Source organism: Onychostoma macrolepis, chromosome 14 (assembly GCF_012432095.1).
Source record: "Onychostoma macrolepis isolate SWU-2019 chromosome 14, ASM1243209v1, whole genome shotgun sequence".
NCBI classification, from domain to species: Eukaryota; Metazoa; Chordata; class Actinopteri; order Cypriniformes; family Cyprinidae; genus Onychostoma; species Onychostoma macrolepis.
Window position 1 is genome coordinate 29,053,657 of NC_081168.1, and position 16,325 is coordinate 29,069,981.

A 16,325-nucleotide genomic window follows, 5' to 3' on the forward strand; every position below is an offset into this window, starting at 1 on the left:
AAATAAATGCGACGTGCCCAATTTACAAGTTTACAAAATAGCAATCAATAGCAATGAATAGTATAAGAATGATAACTGCCCTTACAAAAAAAGTACCATAGTAACCACAGTTACCGCTGAAATACCATAGGTGTTATTAATATACGTTTTATACATGTTGTTACTACATTAACTTTACTCCTACTCTCATAAAAAGGACAGAAAGGTTAATTTAGTTAATTATAATCGGACAAATACTTAAGGGAAATGAGAAAATAATGTATTTGGCACTTAAAGAGCCATTATATCTCAGGAATGATTAGAGGTGCATAACCGCCCTAAAACCAAAGCTATATTGGGGGAGTAATTTACACCGAAGCGGTCGGAAATTTTCTTTCTCTAGTTCCGCATGTGACGTCACGTGTAGGCGTCAAGGGGAAATTTTGCCTCAGACATTACTGTAACCACGGAGACCAAACCGTGCTCTGATTGGTCGGCGCATTATGTGCTGGGCGGAGTCAATGTACATCTGATGGGAACCCATCGTACTAATTTGAGAATCAGTTTCCAGCACTCTTCACAGAGAACCGCAGGATGTCTACAGCGAACGGTTCAGGTAAACTTTTCTTAGATAAAAATTCACATGCCACATTATTTCAAATGTGTTTTATTTTTCTTTGTGAAAGGAGAGTAGCTTAAGTTGATCTATTTTATACAGTCATCATGTAGTCATAAATAGTTTACAGTGTGTTTCAGTGTAATTCTAATGGAGGATGTGAATTGTATTAGAGTTGGATCTGGAGCTGGGAGACTTGCTGCAGGAGTTTAATGATGTTGTGAAGGAGTTGAGCACACCTCACGCCTCTGAACATGTGCTGAGAGAAGTGAAGAGACACACAGCACTGCCTGATGGAGACGACTCAGACTACTGTAAGTACACTAACACACACATCTAAACATGTCTGTTAACGGTTTACATTCACATATGTATGACATAGTCACCACTGATAAACTACAGCGTAGAAACTTTAAAATAGAAACTTAATTTTTTTGTAAAGCTGCGTTGCAACGATTTATATTGTGAAAAGTACCATACAAATAAACTTCAATTGAATTTAATTGAATATGTTTGGCATTATGACAATTTTTGTTTAACTTGAACTCTTACAGTATTGTCACCGAATGCCAAACATTTATGAATAGCCTACTTAATATTAAAGTGCCTCTTGATAATACATAGCCCATATGTATAAAGAGGAATATTGTTTCTTGTTACCAGATAATTTCCTTATATTTCCCAATTCTAAATCACTGCTATGCAATTTGTTTCTTGGACAAATTTATGATAAGATTTAGCTCACTTTGAACAGCTTTGTCAAGCGATCAAAGGCTTCACTTACATGATTTATATCTCTCTTTGTTTTGATCCTCTTGAATAGATTATGTGAAAGAATGAATGTATTAGTGAGCCTTTGATCCTAAGAAAGATATTCTTGTGATATACACAGGGTCGGGGGAGTAACGGAATACATGTAACGGCGTTACATAATCAGGATACAAAAATCTAGTAACTGTAATCCGTTACAGTTACATCAAAAACAAAGTGTTCAGATTACAGTTACATTTTGTAAAAAGTGGGAATACTATCAGGATTGCATTTGTTTCATTTAAAATTAAATAAATTAGTATTTTGACACAATAACGCTATATTTAGCGTGACACATGCTGACTCACGTGAGCCACCTGCTGGTGCGCACGCAAATAACACCCGTCTACAATTAACTCTCCTCAAACGGGATGAGACGCTGCTACAGTTAATTAAAACGTTTTCATGTCTGGAAATGTCATAGTTATTTTGTTTTAAAAGAGGATAAAGGAAATAACATAGTTGCACAATGTAAGCTATGAATGAAGACTCTTGCTTTAACAAAGGCTACTCAACCAACTTGAACATCTGCAGGTACGACTAGCATGGAAATCATCATGTTAGCTAAAATTTAGTGTTTGTTAGGGATTTAAAATTCCATGGTGTGCATGACTGCAGTTGTGTGTAAGTTTTCTATCGGAAAATGAGTCCCCACACCCCGGATCAGTCGATGAAATAAAGAAAGATCATAGCATTTCACATACATTTCGACATGTAAGCTTATTTTAAAATAAACTAATATGTATATGGTGTAATTTTTTTAAATATTGTGTATAAACTATATTTATTTATTTTTCCTGTACATGTTAAAGAAATAAAAAAATAATAATAATAAAAATAAAACTGTAATACTAAACTGTATAGCCACTAGATGTCTGCATAGCCTTTTACATATATGGGCTGTAATGTGATTTTTAATAGTTTCAAATAGTTTTTACTAGTTTTTATTAGTTTTAATTTTAAAGTCATAGTTAAATAAAAGTACTCAGATATTGCTTTTTTGACTTTAATTACATAAGTGACTTGAAGTAATCCAAAAGTAATCAGATTACATTACTTTTATATTGTGGTACTTGGATTATGTTACTGAATACTTTTTTAATTAAGTAATTTGTAACTGTAATGGAATACATTTTAAAAGTAACCCTCCCAACCCTGGATATACAGTACCTTGTGCACCTCAAGCACCCTTTAGTTCCTTTGCATTCACATGTAAGAGGCACACATTAATCCTATTGTATCTTTACAGGCAGCGAAGCTTCGCTGGTAAGCAGCCTGAATGCCAGTCAAGAGGAGCTCAACATCTCAAGCATGACTACAGCCCCAAAAGGTATTAACATAACATAACAGATAGCCATCACATTTACTAAACAAGCTAATGGCTTTTCCTATCTGCTCCATGCATGGCTCTAACCCCTGTGTGTTATTTCTACTCATCTTATTGTAGCCTTTGTTTGTGGTTTGTACTGCTTTGATGCTCCTCGTTTTGCTACAGGATGCATGATAAGCACGAATGCTGGCACAATGGAATTGAATATGATAATGTTGTAAGATGGTAAACCAGCACAGACATAAAGTGAAGATCTATATTTGTGTGCCTTACTTCTAATTTAGTCATAATTTTGATTTCATTTAAATATGTTTACTACAAAGGCATACAATTTAGTCAATTTAGTTTTGTAAATATGAAAATACATTTCTATACCTCTGATTAATTTTAAATTGCAGTTTTGGCCGCACCTAAAGGGGTTACGCTTACACCCCCTGCTCATTCAAGGATGTGAGTTTATTGTCTGGATGGAGCAAAGGCAAAATGTGTTTAAAATGCATGTACACAGTTCAGTTGAATAAAACCGTTTACCTTTTTAATTTAATGCAAATGAATAAAAACCTTGAATCTTGAATGTTAATCTGAACGTACAAAGCAAACAGTTTACTGAAAAAAATCAGCAATGATAAAAGTAACTGTCCCCAGTGTCAAAATCAAACCTACGCCCTTGGTTCATTATGATTTTTAATAAAGATTTTGTTAAAGCTAGTTGAAAATGTGGCATGTTATTGTGCATAAGGAATGCAGAGGGTCGCATTTCTTTCGGGGTGGAATGTTCCAGAGGAAATGCCACCGCACTTAGCCGCATTTCCACAGAGTCTGAAGCATTCCAGTGCGCTAACGTCTTCTCTCTCTCTGCTCTTTACAGCCAGGCTCGGGGATACCAGTGACCTACAGAGCTTCATTGAAAACCTGGATAGAGAGCTTGCAGGTATAAACACAGTTTGGTGGTTGGTCACATTTAAGGCAGCTTTTGCTACTCTATCTGAAAGCATGGTGTGGCATAATAATATGTGTAGAATCGGTGCTATGAGAATATTTGATTAATCTAGGTCAAAAAAGATGGCCAAAAGCATACCCTGTACAAGGATATATAAATACAGAGTGTTTGGCCAACCACAAATGTGCGTTCCCATAGTTGTACAGCGGTAACAAACCTCAAAACCCGAGCGAGCTATAGACTTACTTTTAGTCTCTCTATATATAATCGGATATGTTATGTTATTAGTAGATAATATAACAGAAAACAGTTTGCATTACAGATCAACACCAATTATCCTGTTTTGTCACACTGTGCTCAGCAGTGTTGGGGAAAGTTACTTTTAAAAGTAATGCATTACAATATCGTGTTACTCCCTAAAAGTTACTTGGTTACTTTTTATGGAAAGTAATGTGTTACATTACTTTTGCATTATTATTTTTTAAATCTCGTCTTGGCTTACTTGTTTGTTTTTTAATATAAAAAGTTATATTTTTGGCAAATGTTAAAAGCCCTTTCACACCAAAAGTGAAACGAATAAGCCTCAGGCTGAAGGAAATGTAAATTCACGTCTGTACTGTAGCAAATGTTACAAAAACTAAAAGGTAACTTTTATCTAAAGTCATTTTTGCCTATTAGTATAGTTTTACTGGATCATTGAAAGTCAGCAGCAAAGATAAATAAATGGGGTTCATACATAAATTATATTTGTGTTATTTAACATATTTAATTATTGCAGGTTCGCATCAAATCCTGAGTTTGCATTTCACTGTTTTTATTCATTTTAAGGAATACTGAATCTGTTTTTGTGAGAGTGAGATGAGTAATCTAGACAAACAGTAACCATCACAACGCCTCTGCACTTACTCCTGATTTCTCTCAACATGTCCGTTACTTATTTGATAAATTAACTAAGAAATTTTATTGTAAATAATAAATAAATGCATTACTTTACTAGTTACTTGAAAAAAGTAATCTGATTACATACTGTAACTTGCATTGCTTGTAATGCGTTAGCCCCAACACTACAACTCAGTGATAGTCTGTTATGATGTTATTCTTGACAAAAAGAAGTAAAATGTCCATCAGAGCGATAATGTTAATAATGTTAACAATAGGCTACAGCTCACTCCCAGCGTGCTCCGTTATCAGTGGAGTGACAGTCATGAATCATAACTGCAAATGCATGATACTTCACTCCCCTGACCTGAGCTGTCACAATCTTATCTGTCTTACAGAGATGTGAGATGACAGGACACACGTGATCAGAGAGAACGCACCACGTGCCGCTGAGCACCAGAAGAGCTGGCATTTAGCAAAGCGTAATCTCTGCTTCCACACACAGAAAAACACAGCTTGAAGGCTTCATTTTTTCCCCTTCACCAAGGAACAAGAGCTCACGGTGCCTTTTTAATTTCTCAAGACTGTTTGGAAGAATTACCAAGTTTCTCAGAAGATGTTTTATTTTAATAAATACTTATTCAATTTATATGAAAAGAACAATGCCTTGTAAGTTAATGTTAATACCTATTTTTCACTTTTTTAAAATAAAGATTGTAAAAATATCAGTGTTACCAAGTTCAGTGCAATGTGTAATATTAATTTAACCTTGTAAAGAATTTTTAATAAAAAAAGTTTTTGCATTAAACATGTATTGCTTGTTTTTAATTGTTTTTTTTTTTTTAGTAAAAGTATTTTTCTTGCTAATAATATTTTTAATATCTACATAATTTTCCCCCCTTCACACCCCCCCCTTATTTGATTTTACAGTGAAAGATGACCTGGGCAGGTTTTTTGAGATTCACCTAACTATAAACTCCAACATTAAATTCCTTGCAAATGCAGTTATCTAGTTGTATCTTCACCCCTGCAGTTCACTAGTTCACTAGATTTAGTTTACGTTTCTGGTAAAACCATATCTGTACAGAAAAGGAAATGCACCTAGACATTCTGCAGCTGATGGAAAAGGAAGTTGTCCGTTGCACTGCAATCGAAAGCAACATTTTTTTTCTTGTTTGTGGTATTGTCACAAGCCACACCTTCAAGAAGTTGTTTCACTGTTTATGCAGTACTTGGTTCCCAAAAAATTTAAAACATTACATTTGGCAGAAAATATCAAACCAGTTGCATATTATTCTTGCTTTCTTATCTAATGCGATGTCATCTAAGCATTTTAAAGTGTGATTTACAGGGTAAGTTCACACAAAAATGACATTTTTTCATTGTTTAGTCACCCTCATGCCATTCCAAAGCTTTACGTGACCTTGGACCTCAAAACCAGTCATAAGGGTCAATTTTTTCAAAATTGGGATTTATAAATCACCTGTAAGCTGAATAAATAAATTTTCCATTGATGCATGGTTTGTTAGGATAAGACAATATTTGTCTGAGATACAACTATTTGAAAATCTGGAATCTGAGGGTGCAAAAAAATCTAAATATTGAGAAAATCACCTTTAAAGTTGTCCAAATGAAGTTCTTAGCAATGCATATCACTAATCAAAAATGACGTTTTGATATATATACTGTAGGAAATTTACAAAATATCTTCATGGAACATGACCTTTACTTAATTCCTAATGATTTTTGGCATAAAAGAAAATTCGATCATTTTTGACCCAAACAATGTAATTTTGGCTATTGCTACAAATATACCCGTGCTACTTATTGGTTTTGTGGTCCATGGTCACGTATGATTCTCCGTCCTTCCTTGGTTACCACTGCCTTCCATTAAAAATTATGCTTACAGAAGAAAGAACACATCACATAGGTTCGCAAGAACATAATTGTGAATAAATGATAAGAGTTTTAATTTTTGGATGAACTATCTCTGTCTAAATATTTTTAGTCCAAACTAAAATTTGCCCCTTCCTCTTTTCCATAGAGTACATTTGTTATTTTTAGCAGATTGTACTCTCATATGTTATATAATGGAGCAGATGTTAGACATTATGCAACATCATGAGTGAAAGCAGCACTTCTTCTGGGCAGCAGTGTTCATGGAAAGAGGAAGTTTCTGACACAAAGTCCCATGTGGTTTGAGGAAGAATGCGGACATAATCACTGCTCCAGACTCTTATGAGAACACGTAATATTACAATAAATACCCCAATCATGTGATTGTGAAGTCACCAGCGAATGGGAACTCAATTTGAAGCAGCGTTTTGGAAACTACGTTGTACATAGTCCTGATCAGACTAAACTCTGTATGTAATTTCATGTTTCCCAGTGTCCTGGAACGGGTTGCTTTCAGATTGTTCAGGAGAGTTAAATGCTTTTCTGAAGAACACGTTGTGTTCAGTTTGTGTCCTCTTGGGTCGTTCCTTGAGGGACCCATAATGCTCTTGGTAATAGACTCTGGTCCAAACTGACCTGAATGTCAAAACTGCAGTGAGAGTGGATGTGTAAGGGATGTGAGAAACAGCCGTTTTGGCATCTCTGTCTCTGTCGATACTGTTTACAGCCTCCTGTGCTGAGTGTGTGAGCTGTGCAAATGATAAATGACACTTTCTCCAGTGGAAAAGAAAAGTGACAACCAAAACACTGAATGTGAAAACGGTTGGATCTCGAAGAAAGATTAGAAACCATTTTCTTTTCATACCATTTTCACAAACTGGCTAAAGTGTATATGTGATACACTTATGGTACACATGAATAGTTGTAAAAGGCATTTTGCGTGCATTATAATGAATACATAATGGCCTCATGCTGCATTAGAAATGCAGGCTTCATCTATAATGCATCATACTCTTAAAAGTTACAACCACAAATAGGCAAGTATTATAATGTATTGTAACTGTTGTTATTTATTAGATAATACAACCTGTTATAAGATTGTCTATAAGGCATTATGTATGCATTATAATGCACACCCTTATAATGCATTATAAATTCAGGCCTCATAGAAAGTGTTACAGAAGATAGAAAGTGCTCATGCAAAACTTGCCATCAAAATACTGCAGTTTTTGCAATTTCTGTGGTTGCACTCTAGCCCAAGTCAAAAAAATAAATAAAATAAAAAGAATTCCAAGTAATTTTCTAGTGCGTCCCTAGATTTGGCTTCAACACGTGGGGCATTTTCACCTCTTTGTTTTGTTTTGCTTTTTGTCCACCAATCAAAACTTGTAAGTTAGATCACTTAGAAACATAATAGCATATGAGAATGGTTACTGGTTAATAGTTACATGTTCCAAATGCAATACTAAGTAGTTCATACAAAGATTTATGGCACTGGGTGTGCATGTTGTAATCTGATTCATAGATAAACAGTTTGACAGCTGACAGTCCCAGCTAAACCTCTGGGTCTCCCATCTATGAATATACAAGATTTGGCTAGAATGGACGACTGATGATTTCAGCATGAATAGGCCCTCAACTGCTGTGACAACGTCCACCTCCATTGATATAAAAACAGACAAATTGGCCCTCTCCTGTTTTGCATTTCAAATAGACACTGAAGGGAAGCAGTTCTTTAAGTAGATGGCATTTTGTCCAAAAGAAAACAGGTGCTTTAAAGCATCCTTCTGCTGATTGCCTAATTAGAATGTAGGCAAGAAAATGGGCCTGTTTTGTGCATCTTGGAAGCCCCCCCAGCAAGATAGATCCAGGCGTCTTTGTTTACAGAGGCTTGTCATCTGTTTGATGCAATGCTTTGCTGAAGTACACCCTAGAGAGCTGCACTGTGCACAGAGCAATGATTGCATTAAGACAGGGCAACACTACACAACACATGCTGCTCATGCAACAAAAAGAAGAAGAAGAACAAAAAAGGTAAACACAAGTATACTGTAGACCAAGAAACAAGCTTCTAATCTCTGTTTATGCCATCCGAACCCATTAAGAAGTCTGGGTAATTATATTCCAAGACAAACAGTACAAACTCATTTTTCTTCCTGGAATGGAGTGCAGGCAAGTTCATGCACTGATTGAAAGTTAGTCGAGCAGGGTATCTGATCTGTCAATACTTGGAATACGCCACGAAATGCTGCTATGAACATAGATAAATGTATCAGCAAATGTTTAATCGCACAGCCGCAAATGCTGTTGTCTGAAACAGAAAGAACAAGAAATTGTGAGGAAATCTTTCGGGTAAACGTCACTCCAAAATAATGTCGGCCTTGTGTGCTCATAGTCCTTCATGTTGTCCTTTGGATTCTTGATTCTCAACTCCAGTCCTCCCAGAATGTTTTAGATGGCTTCCTATTCAACACAGAAGCTAATGAGCTGAATCAGGTGTTGTAATTAGTAAGAGATCTAAAGCATTCTGCTATGTGGGTGTCCAGAGAAACGCTGCTAGATTAGTGTTAATCAATTAGTAAAGGTCACTCTTTTTTACAATTAGTTAATTGAACATTGATAAATAAATAATTAAATACACACATACATAAATGCATGCATGCTAGAATACAAAAAAGTATTTTTCCCCTTTAAGTATTCTGCAATAATATATAGCAATGCTTAAGTATAAAATATGTAGTGACAGTTATTAATTTCTTGCAGACGAGATGCGTATTTTGTCTTAAACCATTTGTATCACTGCCATCTGATGGTTAAAACTTGCCAATGCCATTCTAAAAAAAAAAAAGTTTTTTTTTTCTTTCGTAAAGCAACTATAAAACAAAGTAGTGGAAAAAGTTGAACTGTGTATAATATAAATAAATAAATATATATATATATATATATATATATATATATATATATATATATATATATATATATATATATATATATATATATATATATATATATGTATATATATATATATATATATTTACTATTATTTTTACTTTGCCCCTTAACAACCATGGGAGGAACCAGGATTCCCACTGTGCAGAAAAAAAAAGGCTATATTAGGTAGTCTGATTTTCTATACCTAAAAAAACGCAATTAGATTAATAAAATAACTCCATGGGTGCTTTATAATCACTGTACAACCTGACAGTCAAATGTATTAAATGAAATGAGTTCATTTCACTCAAATGTTACTGAGAGTTCATTGCACTTAATAGAAAAAATTATGTGAACTCAATAACATGATTATATTAAGCAGAACTCAGCAAGCTTTGCTTCAGACTTTGTAAGGAGAGTAAATGCTGAAATTAAATGTCATTTTATTTATTTTTGCACAAGATTAATAAAAGGGGAGATCTGTTAGTGTTTGTTATGTGGGATGTAAAAAGATTTCACATTTTATGATTAGGATTTCTAATCAATACAATTAGATTTCAACAACAAAAATAACTGAGAGGGATTTAACTGTATTTTAGTAAATATTCTTTTAGTGAACTAAAATAGGTTTCAGTACTCAACAACACTATTGGTTTCTAAACTTAATGGATTGCGACAATCAGTTTCCTCAACTGAACTCATTTTATTTTACAGTTACAGTTTCTGTAGTTATTCCACTCTCTAAAATAATTTATTGGCTAGTTATTGTCCCTGGGGTCAAAAAAAGTTGAGAACCAGTCTAGGAGTTTTTCTTTTGTTTGGTATTCTTTCTTTTATGGACTGAAATGCAACCTACTGAACTGTTTCCAACGGTCTCTCATAGCCTCATTTTCATTCATATCAAAGTAGCATCAGGTGTTTAACCTGACGGAGGTCCATGAACGCTCTAATTATTAGATATTATGATGCTTATATATGTGACACAAAACCAAGCATAAATCAGTTTATAAGGAATAAATGTGAAATAACAGTGTTACCTTGAGACGCAGGCATCTCTGTAATGAAGTGCACTGCAATGTGTGACACAGTGTGAAAATAATGGCTTGAGCAGCAGAAAGTCTGGATGACTTTGACTCTGACTATATTTTCAGCCGCATGCTTGAGGGCCACAAAAAAAAAAAAAAAATTGATTAGGGGACATATTTTTGGAATGGAGGCTAGATTTCAGCTGTGAGGTCAGAGGCTAGCTTGCCATTTTCCTTCATTATATGCCATATTACTGGAGGTACAATGCAAGAGGATATCGTATATCATTTATTAGACCTTCTGAATTGCTGGTGGTCATGTATTTGAGAGAGCAGCTATTCAACAAGGACAAATTGGAAGCATGAATTTAAACCTAAATAACAATGTCAGTCATGGTTTTATGTGCAATCAACCATTATGCTTTTGTAGAATACACCAAATTTCTGTTAATTTGTGCTCAATATCTACACATAATGTTATTAAATGCTTTATACAGTATCTGGGAGCGTATTACTATGTCTGTGTTCTAGCAGATCATTTTTGAGTAATAAAAAGCACAGGGCTGTTATTTTTGCATGCTAACCTCGCTCCGATTCCAAATTTAGATGCATCCAAAATAATTGCAAAGCAACAGAAAGCTCATTTTATCTTCTTCGATGCCTGAACTGATCTTAAACCTCTGAAAAGCCTGCAATAAAATCAGTGAGGCATGTTGTGAGATTGTATACACTCTCAGAAATAAAGGTACAAAAGCTGTCTCTGGGGCGGTACCTTTTGTCCATTTTGGTACCTTAAAGGTACATATTAGTACTTAAAGTGTACATATTTGAACCTCCCCAGTGACAGCTTTTGTACCTTTATTTCTGAGAGTGTACCCTAAAATTACACAATCAAACCATATCTAATCATGTGAACTTGAACAACAGATGTGCAGACAGGACCTCAGCAGATACAGCTACATTTTTTTTTACTACAAACATGCGTTAGTTCAAAACATAAAGGATATATTAAAACCACTTGTTACCATTTAGCAAAAATTTAATGAATCAAGAGAGCACCACTTGAGGATGTAGCTTTGCTTAAGTCCAAATTCATTTCTTTTCAATGTGCCCTCTATAGATCTCATTTAGGGTTTAGATTTTAGTTGCTCAAATCGGCTCTAAGGCAGCTGGAACTAGAGATAATGACATGATGATAATGATATTTGTTCTTTAGCATAATAGCACTGAGGTCAGGATAGTCTATTCAGGGTATTAAATCTCACTCCGTTTATTCTGAAGAAGAACAAAGACAGCACATCATCTGAAGGTAATGAAAGAAAGAGCAGGAGATTGCTGAAGAGGCCTGGGCAGAGATGTGCAGCTGATATAAAGTGACTAACAGCAACTAATGGAAAGAATTTAAATGAAAAGTTGTTATTCATTTCTTCTAAACTGCTCAGAAAATAGCAAAATTGAATCCAAAACAAACTGGTGCTTTTTGGAAATAGTGTTGACAAGAATACGCTAGCCATATTCAAATATACCTCACTTTTAGACTTTAGTATTTAGCCTTAAGCTTTTAGGCTTAAATATTTAAACTGAAAATCCGCCCAATTAAATCTATTTTCTAAATGCAATCTATAGGTTTTATCGTAAATGATTTATTTGTGCATTTTCTCAATTATTCAAAAAATGTCTAGACCGTATAGTTTCCTCTAATGATGAATGTGGGACTTCATTGATTTTATTATTATTATTATTTGTATTTTTATGATTTATTTCGTATTAAAATCGATAACAATAATGGATAAAATACAGATACTGGTGGTAAATGGATGGATTCATTTTAAAATCCTCACTCTTGGGTCCTGTTTTCAATAAAAGATAAGATTCAAACCAAAGCCCGTGTCTCACGGGAAGTCATTCACAATTATTACATCCACACATCACTCAACACGCATTAGTTCTATATGACCGCTTCACTGTCTTCAATTAATATGCAACATTCAAACATGCAATTATTTGCATGCAATTACCTGCAAGATCATTTTATTGTTTGTGTGCAGCCGTCGCAGTTGGGTTGGCACAACACATAAGGTTAATAAGATTAAAATGCGCCGTTAGCTTGTCATGGTTGAGATCGCCTCTTAACACCTTAGAGCATGTGCTATTAGCTCTGTTTAATGTGCATTACCTTGTGGGTGCAATTAGTGTGTAGCTCCTGCACTTCCTTAATAGTCTGTTCAATTGATACCATATAGCCCTCGATGCAATACCGCAGCTAATCATCTCTAAAACTATTTTATGAGGTACAGTTTTATGAGTGAGAGGGAAGGAGGAAAGCCAAAGAGTAATGCTCCCATCCTTCCAGTTAGGGCCCTCAAGTCCAAAAGTGCTGGCAAACCATCCTAGTCCAACTTTGTTATCATTTCACCTAGTTAATCACAGTTAAACCTTTTCAACTACAAGAAAATACTACATCAAATAATACACCTCTCTGGTTGCAGCTCACAGAAGAAAGTCCGATCATCAAGGGTAAAGTATACTTCAGCCTTTAAAAACAGCAGAATCTATTTGTCTGCTCAGCAGGAATAAGTCTTTGCAGGTCTTATCTTTTTAAGTGGTGCGTCCTAAGGTAACTATTACTATTATTATTGCTCGTTCTCAGAGTTAGTGATTTGAACAAACCAATCACAAGAGGTGTGATATTAGAGACCTATCATTTTCACTTTGTTGACAATACAACGGATGAGAAAAATCCCTTATTTTATCCCTAATTTGAAGGAAGGACCCAAGTCAGAGACCAGAATATCAGAGAGACTTGAGGGTGGAATCCTTTGACTATTAGCAGACCAGAAAGCAAACAGCAGTGTTGGGAAGGTTACTTTGGAAATGTAATAGGTTACAGGTTACAAGTTACACTATATTTAAAATGTAATTCGATTACTTTATTAAAGTAACGTAACAGATTACATTTGATCACTTTTGATTGCTTTTCTACATTTCTAATGAATGTTTTCAACTGTTAAGGTCTTTGAACACTGAGTTCGAAATTTTCATATGCTTTTTTCGTATTCATCATTCTTTCCTATCAAAATGTGAAAATGCAGAAAATCAAACCTGATCTGAATTTTTTATAACCGGCGAAAGTTTCAGAGGCAGTGTGTAAACGTGATTGACACAACATGAGGTCGTATTTATTTTTTAATGTGCGAAAACTCAATGTGCAATGGCCTTTAATCATTTTGAAACATTTAAACCACTCAACACTGATTACTTACTTGAATTAAGATTATAATCATTTAATTTTAAAGCACAGCCACCACAAAATCAGACTTTGGCCCCTCTTTTTACTTTGAGATCATTCTGAGGTTAAACACAGATTTAAGAATCAAGTAAGCGTTTAATAGATATGATACTGTTTTTGAAATCAAATCTTTGCATAGCTTTGACAGGAAACACTGGCATCTTAAAAAATAATGTGCATACATAAACCCAAATAAGAAATAAAACAGTTAAGCACGTGTCTTATTCTGTGTCCTAAACCCCCGACACATTGGTGTCTCATATTTTAAAGCAGTCAGATGCAGTCAGTTCAGATGTAACCCCCTTTGTGTAATTCTTAACATTTTAACCGTAATTTAATTACACATTTTTCTCAGTAACTGTAACAGATTACAGTTACATTTATTTTGTAATTAAATTATGTAATTCCGTTACTTGTAACTAATTACTCCCCAACACTCTCAAACACTTAGCAACTCTTTTGATCCATATTAACAGGTCCAAACAAAGCAATACAAAACCTGGTGTGTGTGCATGGGCATGAGATCATTATCATGCTCTAATATTCCCAAACATGGCATTTATATATACAGTAATATATGTAGATGTTACTACAAGAATAATTCATTTAATCAGAAAATGGTCCATCTAATTAATGGAAATGTTCACATTCATTTCTACTGCGCGTTAGCTACAGTAAGAGAGGACGCCAGAGGAACAGAGCAGCAGAGGAGAGCGCGAAAAATCATTTGATTTATGAGAGCAGCACTTAAGACACAGAAGAGAAGATGTTATGCACCGCGGCTTCCAGCCTAGCAGCTAAAGTAATTTCCTCAACGGCAGGTACACGCTCAAGCGAACAAAGCTACAATCAAATTGCTTCACTGCACAGCCTAAAACCTCGTTTAATGTCATACTTATGCCTATTCTTCGGCTTTAGCGTGACACCCGAGTACGTTAGTCAGTAGATATTGAAGCAGGTGTCTGTCATGTGGCCCCAAGGGTCTCAGAGTTTCTATCTGCTCATATCCGTGCCGTCTGTAATATAACCCCTGTTCATCCGAGGAAACCTGGCTGCTCCTGCGAGACTTCTATGATGTATGTTGTGATATTCCTTCAGTCAATCAGGGATCAAAAGCTGAATATGAGCGATGAATCAACTGCCATCAAAACATCCTTAAACACCCACATGAGTAATAAATACGCTAGCCATATTCAAATATACCTCACTTTTAGACTTTAGTATTTAGCCTTAAGCTTTTAGGCTTAAATATTTAAACTGAAAATCCGCCCAATTAAATCTATTTTCTAAATGCAATCTATAGGTTTTATCGTAAATGATTTATTTGTGCATTTTCTCAATTATTCAAAAAATGTCTAGACCGTATAGTTTCCTCTAATGATGAATGTGGGACTTCATTGATTTTATTATTATTATTATTTGTATTTTTATGATTTATTTCGTATTAAAATCGATAACAATAATGGATAAAATACAGATACTGGTGGTAAATGGATGGATTCATTTTAAAATCCTCACTCTTGGGTCCTGTTTTCAATAAAAGATAAGATTCAAACCAAAGCCCGTGTCTCACGGGAAGTCATTCACAATTATTACATCCACACATCACTCAACACGCATTAGTTCTATATGACCGCTTCACTGTCTTCAATTAATATGCAACATTCAAACATGCAATTATTTGCATGCAATTACCTGCAAGATCATTTTATTGTTTGTGTGCAGCCGTCGCAGTTGGGTTGGCACAACACATAAGGTTAATAAGATTAAAATGCGCCGTTAGCTTGTCATGGTTGAGATCGCCTCTTAACACCTTAGAGCATGTGCTATTAGCTCTGTTTAATGTGCATTACCTTGTGGGTGCAATTAGTGTGTAGCTCCTGCACTTCCTTAATAGTCTGTTCAATTGATACCATATAGCCCTCGATGCAATACCGCAGCTAATCATCTCTAAAACTATTTTATGAGGTACAGTTTTTATGAGTGAGAGGGAAGGAGGGAAAGCCAAAGAGTAATGCTCCCATCCTTCCAGTTAGGGCCCTCAAGTCCAAAAGTGCTGGCAAACCATCCTAGTCCAACTTTGTTATCATTTCACCTAGTTAATCACAGTTAAACCTTTTCAACTACAAGAAAATACTACATCAAATAATACACCTCTCTGGTTGCAGCTCACAGAAGAAAGTCCGATCATCAAGGGTAAAGTATACTTCAGCCTTTAAAAACAGCAGAATCTATTTGTCTGCTCAGCAGGAATAAGTCTTTGCAGGTCTTATCTTTTTAAGTGGTGCGTCCTAAGGTAACTATTACTATTATTATTGCTCGTTCTCAGAGTTAGTGATTTGAACAAACCAATCACAAGAGGTGTGATATTAGAGACCTATCATTTTCACTTTGTTGACAATACAACGGATGAGAAAAATCCCTTATTTTATCCCTAATTTGAAGGAAGGACCCAAGTCAGAGACCAGAATATCAGAGAGACTTGAGGGTGGAATCCTTTGACTATTAGCAGACCAGAAAGCAAACAGCAGTGTTGGGAAGGTTACTTTGGAAATGTAATAGGTTACAGGTTACAAGTTACACTATATTTAAAATGTAATTCGATTACTTTATTAAAGTAACGTAACAGA

General features: G+C 35.0%; 1 protein-coding gene across 1 annotated transcript; it reads left to right on the forward strand.

Annotated features, from left to right (window-relative positions):
• The first annotated feature begins 429 nt into the window (after window positions 1–429).
• On the forward strand, window positions 430–5,356 carry si:dkey-27i16.2 (regulator of cell cycle RGCC-like). The gene is made up of 5 exons (XM_058798945.1): window positions 430–595; window positions 769–909; window positions 2,655–2,735; window positions 3,604–3,666; window positions 4,953–5,356. The coding sequence occupies exons 1-5, from the start codon at window positions 574–576 to the stop codon at window positions 4,958–4,960; spliced, it is 315 nt and encodes a 104-aa protein (XP_058654928.1). The 5' UTR covers window positions 430–573; the 3' UTR covers window positions 4,961–5,356.
• The last annotated feature ends 10,969 nt before the right edge of the window (window positions 5,357–16,325 follow it).

What these genes read in the sequence shown, in the direction of transcription:
- si:dkey-27i16.2 (XM_058798945.1), top strand. Translation starts at nt 574, where the DNA reads ATGTCTACAGCGAACGGTTCAG. An exon ending in GTCTACAGCGAACGGTTCAG is followed by an intron (nt 596 to 768) that starts GTAAACTTTTCT and finishes GAATTGTATTAG; the next exon opens with AGTTGGATCTGGAGCTGGGA. An exon ending in TGGAGACGACTCAGACTACT is followed by an intron (nt 910 to 2,654) that starts GTAAGTACACTA and finishes GTATCTTTACAG; the next exon opens with GCAGCGAAGCTTCGCTGGTA.